Source organism: Tetrahymena thermophila (assembly GCF_000189635.1).
Source record: "Tetrahymena thermophila SB210 genomic scaffold scf_8254397, whole genome shotgun sequence".
Taxonomy (NCBI): domain Eukaryota; phylum Ciliophora; class Oligohymenophorea; order Hymenostomatida; family Tetrahymenidae; genus Tetrahymena; species Tetrahymena thermophila.
In genome coordinates, this window is record NW_002476180.1 from 21,416 (window position 1) to 34,109 (window position 12,694).

The following is a 12,694-nucleotide window of genomic DNA, read 5'->3' on the forward strand; positions in this document are numbered from 1 at the left end:
TAATAACAAATAAACAAATAAATAAATAAACAAACAAACAAAATACATACTTCTTTCTATTTATCTATCAAGAAACTTTTAAATTGAAATTGCTTTAATGAGGCCTACTACAATGATATAAAAACATATAAAATATTGTTTTAAATTCGATTAATTTTTCAAAAATTAAAATTAATTAGATTGAAAATACTTTCTTTCCTCATTCAAACTCAATATTTATCATTTTATAAATAGTAATTGCTGTATAAATCTATATCAGTATTTTAATTTTTTATATTTCTTTAAAACATAATTTCTTTTTAATAAAAAAAAACAAATTATTTTATGAAGAACTCTATTTTTTATTTATAAAAAGTAATTTAAATCATTAATTACATAAAATGTTTCAAATAATTTTCTAAAAGATATTAATTTTGTTTAATAAAGCTTTTTATATTTGAGTCTTAATTTAATATTTATGTTATTTTAGTTTAATATAAAAAACCAATAAAAAGAAATATATCTTAAATGTTTCTCTTTTAGAATGTGTTAGTAATAAAAGGTCAATTAATTTTCGAAATAAAGTTTTCATTCATTCTAGAATCTACAAAAATTTTAAAAATAGATTAAAAATGCCTTTTAAAAAAATATAAGAGTGTGTACCTACCTAAGTAATTTATATAGAAGAAATTAAGCTCCTAATTTTTTAAGTTATCTCCAAAAATGAATTTTTTCAATCGAAATATTTCTTTTACTAATTCAATAAGATCCTTCATAAAAATATCTTTCCATTTAAAATATAATTTATGAGTGAATTTAAATTGGTATTTTTTTACAAAATGTAATATTTTATTTTTTTATTTATGCACCCTATTCTTTCTTTCTTTCACACATTTCTTCTATAAGAAATTTTTAGACCACTGAAAATAAAAACTTTAGCTAAATTGAGCCTCTCACTCTAAATTTTCTTATTATATATTTTGAGTTATTAAGGTATTAAAACATTGGTTAAAATATTTCACTTTTAAAATTAATGAATATAGACTTTATAAAAAAGTTGAAAGAAGAAAAAAACATGCCAAAGGTTTAAACCTTATTAAAAGTTCTTAAAATTAACATTAATATATATTCATTCATATAAATTTATATAGGTATTTTTATTTTTGATAAACAAATTATATTAAATATTTCTCAAACTACTTGAGCATTTGAAGCTACAAAAATGTATCCTTCTCTTAGACTAACTTAAATTTCTGAGATTTCAAGACTTTTAACCACCAAATCGTTAAGATTTATTGATAATTCGTCAAGTTTTTTATTTATTTCGGGAATAAAGAAGGTTATTATTTTATTTAATACTGAATGACCGAAAAATCTGAATAAAATTCCAGGATCAACTTCAATTTTAGTTGCCTAATAATTTAATGTGAGTAATTGAATTAAAATATTTGATTATAAAATATTTTAATTACTTCAAACTTTGAAATGTGGATGTCTTCTATGCCAAATTTAAGATGTTGATTCTCTTCATAAGCTTTGATAGAAAAACCAAATTCACAGTTTATAGTTAAGGCTGATATGATTTCTTCAGTTTAGTTGTCGTGAGGATTAGGAATTCTAACAAGAAGTTCAATTAAGGTTTCGATACTAGAAGAAATTGAGTTTGTACTAATTTTGATTATTGGATAAAAAAGAGGTTCAATGTGCAAATCCAGCTTAGCATCTTTACCATATTTATAGTATAGATCAGGTAAAGTCCATTTAAAAGCCTCAGGAGTGAATGAAAAATTCTTTACTATTTTTAAAAATAGAAAATTTTGATTTATAAAAAAATATTTTTTCAAGTTAGAATGATAAATATTTACCTTAATGAAGCATTTCATATGTGATATCAAAGTTATATCTTCCTTTTACATAATCTTAATAAGCAAAATAGATGGCAGATTTTAGAGTATATTCGTGGATCATGATTTCAAGATCATAGTAATTTGTACTGAAATCAGGAAGAGAAGGAGCATAAAAAGGAGGTAATCTACTACTGTCAGAAATACCTGTTGGGAAGAAAAAGAATGTTGTCTAAAACTCAGTAAATTAAGGATTAACTAATGGTGCTATTGTTTATTAAAGGTCTAGAGATAGATTAGTTTTATTAATAACTAAAATTTTTTATAAATGTAGAGGTAATTATTTCTCCATCATTTCATAGACAATATTATACATTTTATAAATAACAATTTTTTTTAAAGAAATGTCAAAAAAAGTCCATTCAAAAAAACCAAGATTAAAACAAATAAAGTCTAGGAATGTTGAGTCTGGACGTGGTACCACATTAAGACCATATTATAAACCGACTACTTAAACGGTCATTTAATTATTTTAGTCTAGGTAAATTTACACTTTTACTTCTAAATTTGTTATTTCTATTTCATAATGGAGGTCTAAATTCTTTTATTTATTTAATCATTTAAAATTAATTAATAATTCAAATCTTAAAAAAAAAAAAAAGCTTACTGTATCAAATAATGTAATATCTATACCAAAAATCTGTATAGTTTTATTCAATCCTAAATTCCCTAATCCTTTCACAAAAATTTTCAAAATCCTTAAACTAAATAGCCCATCATCAGTTCCTTCTAATTCTATATTGTTAGCATTTGTTTCAATAGAGTTTATTTTGAAATTATTCAAACTACATTTGATTGTTAATAAATAAAAACTTATATTAGGAACTTCCATACCTCTAATACCTTAAGTAATAATTTCAACAGCTTTATACTTAAGTTTATCAAAAATTCTATTTTAAATTCTAAGTTTCATTGCTGGTTAAAGTTAATTAGGATCTTTGTTTATGTTATGGATTATTAAATCTGTTTATGTAGAGATATGATTAGGAGCTATATCAGTATTGCTATTGGTGAATTCAACATTACCAGCAGGAATTAACTCAATTCCTTTTTAAAACTTTAGAAAATTAGTTAATCTTGGAATTGATTCTATGAAAAATCTTTCTACAGCTATCTTTATCATTTCTGCATCTAAAGGTATGCTTTGAATTCCTTATTTCACAGTTTTGAAACCTTTAATTTGAGCTCCATCAAAATATAAAAATAGCTATTTTTATTTTTAGTTTGAGAAATTAAAATAAAATTATTTTTGGAAAAATATTTTACTTTGTTTATGTCAATTATCATAGATAGTTCGAAGTAAGCTAAAATATCAAATGAGCCAACTAAAACCTAACCGTTTGGAGTATTAACAAGGATATTCATCAATATTTCAACTTTAGTAACTACTTTTGGTTCTCTTAAGAAAAATACCTCTCCAAGAATTGTAGTTTTAGGATGAGTAATACATTCAAATTCTATGTTAATTGGTAAATCATCTCCAAAATATTACTTTAATCCAGGTATTAATTATTCAAGGTTAAAGACTGTGAGTTTTTGTTTGATCTCCATTGGGATAGACTCATTAGTTAAAACATGCTTAAGCTAATTTTATTAAAAAATATTTTAAATAAATGAGAAATAATTGATTGCTTTAAGATAATTATTTCAAAAAATATATTTTTTTACCATGCCTGCTTAATGCATTGCATAAAACAGAGAATTGAAAAAGTATTCGTTAACCATCAAAGTCTCTTCTTGTCTGTGAAACAATTCGTCTTATTTAGGAAAAGCAGTAGGATGTCCTATATTTGGTCTAGATTTAGCAACTTTGTTGTTATAAAAGAACATATTCCTTTCAATCAGGATTTTGTTACCAACAATCGTAGGTAATTTGGTAAGGTTACGATCTAGACTAATATTTTCATAAACTTATAGGTCACACAACCATGAATTCAAAAATTCAGTCAATTAATTCTTAAAACTGATAGTAATTACTGCGAGTATTGAGTCAAGAGGAATATTTTCTATTTAAAATATAAAATTTAAATAATTATATTAAAAATAAAAATATTTTAAATTTACTAAATTTTTAAGGTAATTGTACTTCAATATAATCTTCATTTGTTGATAGCAGATAAGGATCAAAAAATCCAACAGGAATAGTATAGTTTTTTATGTCAATCCTAGACATAGTAAAGTTAGTGTAGACATAGATTTTACCTTATTCGTTAAATAGTAGTTAGAATTTAATTTAAAAATCAGCATTATTTGTAGTAGCAGGAATTTTATAAGCTCTTCCTTACACATTTAAATCACACTCTAAAGAAAAAAATGCATTCTTTGAGTCTAAAATGTAAGTAGTATCATTTACTTAGGTAAGAGTAGTAAATTTAGGATCAGCTTTAGCCTCTTTCATATAGAGCTTAAAGTGAACTTAGAGATCTTCCATAGTATCATTAGAAGTTGCTATAGGTGTATTAGCAAAGTCTGGATCAAATTGGTGTAAAGTAATATTTTATATTACTAAATCTGTAAAAGCCTAAATAGACAAGAAGGTTCTACCAGCAGGGCCAAATACATCATCACTAGGAGGGTAGTAATGTGTGTGAATCCAACCATAAGCTGAACTTGTGGCGATGGCAAAAATTAAAGCCATCATAATATACCTTTAAGTATTTTTCATTTTATATTACTTTTTTTTGAAATAATTAATTATAATTGTTTTCTAAATCCAATAGATACTTCCATTTAAACTATCCAGCTTCAACGTTTTTCAAAATAAAAATTAATTTTTATTAAGTAATAGCTAAAAAAGCATATTTTCAAAGTAAGTTGATTGTTAAAATTCTGAAAGATCATAATACCTAATATTATAATAAAAAGATAAAAATATACCATCAAAATATTTGAATCATCCTTTTTACATTAAAGCTAAAAATTAATTAGCCTCAAAGAAATCAGAAAGAACGATTAAGCAAAAATAATAAATTAAGAGAGAATCTGTGATTTGAATTCTAAAACAATTATTTTTCATTAAATTAATTAGTTATATGTTATTTCAATTGAATATTTTATTCATCTTGCTATATATTTCTTAAATACACTGAATCAAAGATGCTTTGTTTTATATTTTGATATAAACAATTTGCTAAATTTAACATATGTAATCTACTTTTACGAATGTATTTATAATAAAAATATTATTAATCTTGTAAAACCACACAATAACTTATTAGACTTACCTAATATCTAAATAAGTAAATATTTATATAAAGCTTTATTGAATTTATTTCTGCTCTAATGAGTTCAATCAAAACTTTAGGATGTTAGATTATGAGTGGTTTTTGATTAATAATCAATGAATCCTTGATTGAATAAATAAAACAAACATAATGACCAAGGATACAAATTTCATTTTTTAAATTAAAAATATAAAATCATATAATTAAAATTCATTAATGATTTTAATATCATTAAATATGGTAAATCCAGAAAAAAATGGCATTAAAATGTTTAAACTAATGTTTTTCTTAGTTTATTTTACTCTTTCATAATTTCTCCTTTGAACTATTTTTATGATTCTTTTTTATCCATCCATATCCAAATTTGATATACGTAATCTAATTATCTAAATAAATTTGAAGCAAAAATATTAATAAACTCGTATAAAAATAATCTTATATAATACTGAATTTGAATGGAATAATTTATTTTGTTAAATCAATTTTTGTTAGACCTTAATTAATTTATCTAGATTTGTGATCTATTATATAAATACCCTTAAAACAACACACATTTTTTTGTTTAAAGTTAATCTCAAATAAATATATGGAGTCAATAGTCTATTCAGCCTAACTTACTTAATTTTAGATCAATATGTACCTATCATATTACAAAAAATATCCTTTAAGCAAACAATTTATTTCTACAGCAAATTAATTCTAAAACTTATTGCTTATCAAATTTTATTTATATCTAAATAAAAAATGAGATATCTTAAACTTCTATTAAAGGGTATTATTAAAATATAATATTTTTTAAATAATAATTTATTTGGGCACTCAAAACGGAGTATTTATTATTTTATTTATTGAAATTTTTATTTAAAGTAAATAATTAATCAAATCTTCAATAAAATAAAAATAAAAATATACAAATAAATAAATAAGTAATTTTTTTTATTTTAGATTTTATTTTATAAATTAGTTTTTATACTTTATTTTCCTGTAAATAAATTAACACTAGAAAATAAATTTTTGCTCTCTACTTCTAAATTGTCATATATTTTTCAGAATTTAATCCCTGTTTTACAGTTTAGACTAAATTCGTCATTTTCCATATTAGATAAATTAACTTTGTTTTCAATTAAATAATGCTAATTTATTATTAAATGGCATGACAAGAAATAGAGGGCCTTCATGCAGCTCAAGCTCAGCAAGATGTCTTTTCACAATCTTCTCCAGATGCTTTAGTTATACTAAGATTTGTGAATTCTTCAGCAGTGGTAGGATGTATTCCTACTGTTCTATCTAGATCAGCTTTAGTCATCCCTAATTTCATAGCAACTCCGTAGCCTTGCATTACTTCTCCTAAATTTTTAAATTAAAAAATATTTGAAAATTTTACAATAAAGAAATAAAATATTTGTGAACCTGCATTAGGTCCAAGATAATGTATTCCAACTACTCTTTCATTATCAAGCTTATTGCATATTACTTTAGCATAAGCTTTCCTGTAAATTGTATCAAAGTTTTCATCAACTCTCGGTGAAAGCTGCTCTTCTAAAGGAGTAAACTTTGAGTGATAAACTTCGATATTTTCTTCACCAAACTTTTCTACAGCCTATTTTTCAGAATAGCCAGCACATGAATATTCAACAGGAGTAAATACTGTTGTGGGGAAATCGTTGTAGTCCATAGAATTTTTTTAGATAAAAACTGTGTTTGGTTCTTTATTTTCTTTTTTATGCTAAATTCTTCTTGCTAATAGTTAACCTTACTTTTAGGCAACAGGTGTTAACTCAGGAACTCCATCAAGGACATCACCAAGAGCATAGATTCCTTCCACACTAGTTTATTCTAGTTCATCATTAAACCTACCTTATATCTTTAGGATTAAATTAAATACTGTAATTAGCTACTCTTTAATAAAAATACCTTTTTATTTTTTTAATTGAGTTAAACTCCAACCTTTTCTAAATTTAATTTCTATGTATTGGGCTTTCTTCCAATTGCCATTAAAACTGTGTTAAAAGCTATTCATTTATTTAAATTCAATTAAATTCGATACTAAAACTATTTTTAATTTTTACTGTCTTCGTAAATTTTAGATTTATCTTCTTAGTTCTGAATCTTAACTTTTAAAGTATCTTCATCTACTTTCTCCAAACTAACTGGCAAAGAAGTAGGAACTACTTTTACTTTAGAATGTGTTTAAATATTCTCAAGAATCATTTTAGCTATGTCTTAATCGAATTCTATTTATAAATTTTAAATTAGTAATAAATTTAAAAACTAATGATTATTTATTGTAATTAATTATTTAAACATAAAAAGTATCAATAGAACTAAATTTAAAATGTAAATTAGAATTAATAAATATATTTTTATTTACCTCTTAAATACAAAGATCTAGTCATCATTGTAGTATCGTATCCAAGAGTAGAAAGAAATCCAGAACATTCAAGAGCAATATATCCACCACCAATGACAAGGGTTTTGCCAGGAGGTTTCTTTTGCATGAATATATCATCACTAGTTATAGCATATTTATTTGAATTTTAACATTAACTATCTGATAAAAGCTAAGGTCTGCCGCCTACTGCTACTACAATCTTATCGGCAGTGACATATCCTAACTATTCGGTATTAGCTTTATAAGATTCATTATCTTTCAAAAATCCGCTTATTGCGTCAACCTTAGGAGAAAAAACTAAGGTATTTTTATCATAAAAAGATGCAAATGCATTAACATAATCAATATTCAGCTCGCCTAAAGATTTCTTATATCCAAAATTAATGCTTTTAATATATGATTAAACATTATTCACCAAATGTTGCCAAACTAAGTATTCTTATTTATATTTTTCCTCTAAATTTTTTCCTTCTAAATCAAAGCCATATCCAGAAGAGTTTAAAATAACTTCCTAAATAAGTAGAAAAATATTTACATTTAATTTTCATTTTTTTAATATTACTTTGTATAAAGCTGCTGTATGCATAAGCTTTTTAGGAATACACCCTACATTAACGCATGTACCACCTAATCCCCAAGAGTTACCTCTATTTAATTAAAAATATTCAAATTAGCAATCATAATTATGACAACTAATAACTATACTAAGTAGATTCTTCAACAAAGTCGAATACAACTGCTTTCATACCTAATTTTTAAGCTTCCTTTTGATATATTAATTAATAATTTAGATCAATTTAGATTAAAAATATTGCATGTTTACAAAGGCAAAAGCTAAACCACCTGAACCTCCACCGATTATAGCTACATCGTAATGCTACTTGTTTACTTTTTCATCAATTAATGGTTTCTTTTTCTATAAATTAAATCCTTTAAACCCAGTAGAGAAATTTGATTTCGCTAGCTAGGTTTGAAGGGATTTGATCTAAAAGCCTTTATATAATTATTGGCTTTTGTTTTTGAGTGATTTTAAAATCATAAATTTCAACCAAATAAATATTATTATAAATTATAGTAAATAATTGTCAAGGATTATTTTTGGAAAGTTCCTTAAAATTGTGTAAATTTAATAGAAATTTTAAAGATTAATTTTTAATGTAAAATAGAATAAAAAATAAAAATATAAATTCAAAATATTTTTTCTAATTCTAATTTAAAAAAAGCAATTAACAGAAATTATTAATTTTAACAATTTAATATTTTTATTAATATTTTAGAATAATATTTTTTTCTTAGAATTATATCGAAATAATATAATTAATTAATCCCAAAAACAAACTCAAATAATGTATCTAAAGAAAAAAAAACAATTAATTCTTTTACAAAATAGAATTGAGAATTCTTAATTTTCTGTTTAATATAAAATAGATGAAATTGAAGATATTTTTAATCTTTCCCTCTAAGTATTTCATACTTAATTTTTAATAAATTTTATTTAATTTAAATAAAAATATCTTTAATTTTTAAACAATAAAATACTAACACTATAAATTAGTAGAGTGATTTATTAAAAAAAATTAATTGAATTAAATATTTGATTGTGTCAAATTGGAGATAAATTTTTTGATAACGAGTGATTAATTACATACACATCAACAGAAATAATATATAAATGAAGTTAATTTGGATAAAATGCAAAATGTTTGTTTATTTTTTGTTTGTTTGTTTGTTTATTTGTTTGTTTGATTGTTTGTTGTTTTTAATGTATTTATTTATTTCTTTATATTTAATATAATTATAAATATAGCATGAATTAGTTTTATTTTAGAGCTATTTATTATCATTAAAAATATTGCTTCATTAGATGTTTGATAGTTTTGTTCTTATTAGCTTGCTAATGTTTAAATAAATAAATAGTAATATTATAAGATTAGCAAGTTTGATTTTATTTAAGGTATTACAAAGATTTATTTATTTATTGTCATTATTATTTTTTATTTTAATCAGATTTAAGTAGAGGGAGTAATAAATATACCAAGCAAGAATGCATTTTAATTATTATGATTAGTTGTTATTTAATATTCAATGAATAAATGAATGAATGAGGAAGGAAGGATTCATTCACTAGTAAAGTAATTAATTAAAAATTTACAAATAAATTTAAATATGAGGAGTTAAGTAATTAATAGCTAGCTAAAGCAGCTAATCTTTTATTATTATTAAAAATTAGCTAATTTAATTTTTATTTTGGAATTATACTAAGCAATTTCTTTCTCACTCTAAATTAGAATGAGGAAGAACAAGCTCATCTTCGCTTTTTCTAAAAGTAGTATAAATAATTTCAGTAATGCGCTCTTTGATAACAATAACCCTTGAGGTTAAATTAAAAACTTGATTTTACCAAGCTTTTTTATATTCAGAGAATTAATTAACTTCTAAAACGATTTGCATAAAGTTTTTATCTTCTTCAATTATTCTTTTATTCTTATAATTATCATTATTTAAGCAGTATTTTTAGGTGTTTTTGTTGAGACCGCTTAAGAGTTCTTATGGATTGTATTCACTTTAACCTTAAAATGAAAATAAAGAAGAATTAGTTGATTGTTTCATATTTTTCATTGTCTTTTCAATGCAGATTTCACTTAAAAATAAATGGAACATGGACATTTCTACTTTTTAATTTGAGCTTTCAATGTTGTTAGCGTTTAAAAAGATAAGGTTCTCTCCACGTGTGCACTTAAACATTTTATTTAGTTAGTTAAGTAACTTTTATTTTATTTAAGCTTAATATTTAGATGGTATTTAATCAGTTTTTGTCCCAATCAATAAAAAGGGAATCTACCACACACAGGCATAGTCCTTTTTACTTTAACTGTTATGGAATATAGCCATTAGCCACTTGTAAAAGTTTTTGAATGTATTTAAATTAGTCAAATCAAAAAAGAATAAGATTGCATCTAATTTTTGTAGTTTATTCCTAATAAAGACATTCAAAAACTCTCTCTATTTATTTTCTCCTGCCATGTCTATAAACTAAACAGTGTATTCTTCTTAGTATTATAGCTATTTTAAGACAAAAAAAAATTTATTAAATATATTACTTAATTTTATAGTTAAAATTTGCACTTAATTTTACTATAATAAACTTTAAATTGTTGAATTAACTAAAAAAAAATAGCTCATAAAATGTTTTAAGAGAATTGGATTCTTAAAAATGTTTAAATTTTACTAAAAAAATTCCAAAGATGCGTTTAAAATATTCATTTACAAACTCAAAAATTTATCAAAATGAATTTGGAATTTAAAAAGCATGAAGTGCTAAAAAGTTTAAAATCAAAAAACAATGTTTAAAATTATGTTCATTATTGTTTGATTGAAATAAATTATGAAGAAAAAATGTATAAAATAATGAAATAATTTTTACTGAATCATTTTATTTTGTTTCAGTGATAAGAGCTTTGGTGTTAGGAGTATGATAGCAGACATGAATATCACAACCAATAGTTTTATTTACTTTTTATTAAGTAAAATTATCGTTGGATTTATAATTCAAATCGTACTACTATGAACAGTAATTCTTTAAGAAAGTAGTCTTCCCAATATGAGAATCTCCAATTGCCAAAATTTTAAGCTTCTTCTTTTACTTGAGACATTTTCTCTCTACGTCGTTTTGTGAATACATTTATTACGTTTTCTTATTTTCGCAAATTTATTGTTTTGATAATTTATTAAATTTTTGATTAGATTTACAATCGATACAAGCAACCTATTCCCTCTGATTTTCTTCTATTTTTTTTTACAAACAAGTTTTTTGTTAGCTTTTTTTTTCCTTAGCAATTTGTTATGCCTCTAACATCTTCTCAATGCCAATTCGTTTGTCGTTTAAAAGGATAGATACCATTTTACTTAACTAATAATTAAATAAATAAATTAAGTAATGTCTTATATTATCATTAATTTCAATCACAAATACTATTTTTACCTCTAAATCAATAAAAAGATTAAACCAAACTGAACGAATGAATGAATATGCAAACATTATTATCTACGAAATTTTCGCTGATGTAGAAGCGATATTACCGAAGAATTTGTATGGGAAATTAGATAATATAGATTAATTTAAATAAAATATTAAATCTAAAAACTTTTATTTATAATTTTAAAGCCAAAATTTTGTGGTTCACATATTCTCTAAAGCTAAATACTTGTAGAATAATTAATTTTTTTTTGCCTCCTATTTGGTATGGCTAGAAAATATTAATATTTTTAGTTATATTTAATCTATTCTTTTTAATGTAGAGTAAAAACAATAAATTAATTTATTAGAAGAAAATTAAAATAAGCTTAAAAAGTTAGCAAATAAAGATTATTTATATTGTCATATAGTTTACTTACTTTTTAGATGATTGTAACCCTTTTTATATAATACTTAAAAGCTAATTAGAATATCAATTTAATTTAAAAAAAAATTAACAGTATTTAAAGCAAAGTATTTTTTATTTTTCTTTCAGTATTTTAAACTACTTTAGCACCATATTAATACATAATTCATTTTTTTAGAATCAGACTTATTTAATGTTCACTTTTTTACTATATTTGATTTAAATTAAATTTGATCTATCTACTTTCTATTTTATAAACTCATAAAATAGGTAGCTAAATAAATAAATAATAGTTTATTAACTGATAATTTTAAAATAGAAGCGCAATTTTTAAATTTGAAATTAAAATTTTGATATGATAAAAAGTATTTATCCAAATTTATTTTAATTTTATTAAATAAAATAACAAGAAATTAAATTTTTACTATTTGAAATATTTTAATGGTTGAAACTAATTTAAATTAATATGAATATAATTTTATAAAAGCATTTCTAAAATGCTTATTTTAACTTTTACAATTAATTTAATTAAATTATTAAATGAAATTTAATCTTTCTTTCATAAGAAAAGCTAAAAAATAAAGTTTTAACATATTTATTATTTGCTGCTGAGAAAAATAATTTAAACATTTTTTAAATGAAAATTAATAATCAAACTTCATCTAGATTTATTTGTTGTTTTATTTAAATTTTTTTATTAAATTCTTTTCTCAACCTATTTATAAAAATTATATGATTTATATTATATTCTTTTTATTAATCTAAGTTTATTTAAAACATATTTATTTCTTCATTATTATTATTTTTAGCACT

At 22.4% G+C, this 12,694-nt stretch overlaps 3 protein-coding genes across 3 annotated transcripts; all 3 read right to left on the bottom strand. All coding sequences in view use genetic code 6, as the record gives it.

The window, feature by feature from the left end:
- Window positions 1-1,170: 1,170 nt before the first annotated feature.
- On the bottom strand, window positions 1,171-4,548 carry TTHERM_00823420 (LBP/BPI/CETP family, carboxy-terminal domain protein; the record flags this gene model as incomplete). The annotated part of the gene is made up of 7 exons (XM_001031448.2): window positions 1,171-1,392; window positions 1,452-1,774; window positions 1,845-2,424; window positions 2,491-3,090; window positions 3,150-3,467; window positions 3,552-3,889; window positions 3,948-4,548. The coding sequence occupies 7 exons, from the start codon at window positions 4,546-4,548 to the stop codon at window positions 1,171-1,173; spliced, it is 2,982 nt and encodes a 993-aa protein (XP_001031448.2).
- A 1,742-nt stretch (window positions 4,549-6,290) lies between these two features.
- Window positions 6,291-8,538, bottom strand: TTHERM_00823430 (thioredoxin glutathione reductase; the record flags this gene model as incomplete). Its single annotated transcript, XM_001031449.3, has 8 exons — window positions 6,291-6,454; window positions 6,518-6,971; window positions 7,022-7,119; window positions 7,177-7,341; window positions 7,479-8,010; window positions 8,062-8,146; window positions 8,205-8,263; window positions 8,323-8,538. 8 exons carry the CDS (start codon window positions 8,536-8,538, stop codon window positions 6,291-6,293), a joined length of 1,773 nt encoding a protein of 590 aa, XP_001031449.3.
- Window positions 8,539-9,773: 1,235 nt separating this feature from the next.
- Window positions 9,774-11,478, bottom strand: TTHERM_00823440 (miro-like protein; the record flags this gene model as incomplete). Its single annotated transcript, XM_001031450.3, has 2 exons — window positions 10,924-11,478; window positions 9,774-10,562 (listed from the first exon to the last, which is right to left on the bottom strand). The coding sequence occupies exons 1-2, from the start codon at window positions 11,398-11,400 to the stop codon at window positions 9,774-9,776; spliced, it is 1,266 nt and encodes a 421-aa protein (XP_001031450.1). The 5' UTR covers window positions 11,401-11,478.
- Window positions 11,479-12,694: the final 1,216 nt, after the last annotated feature.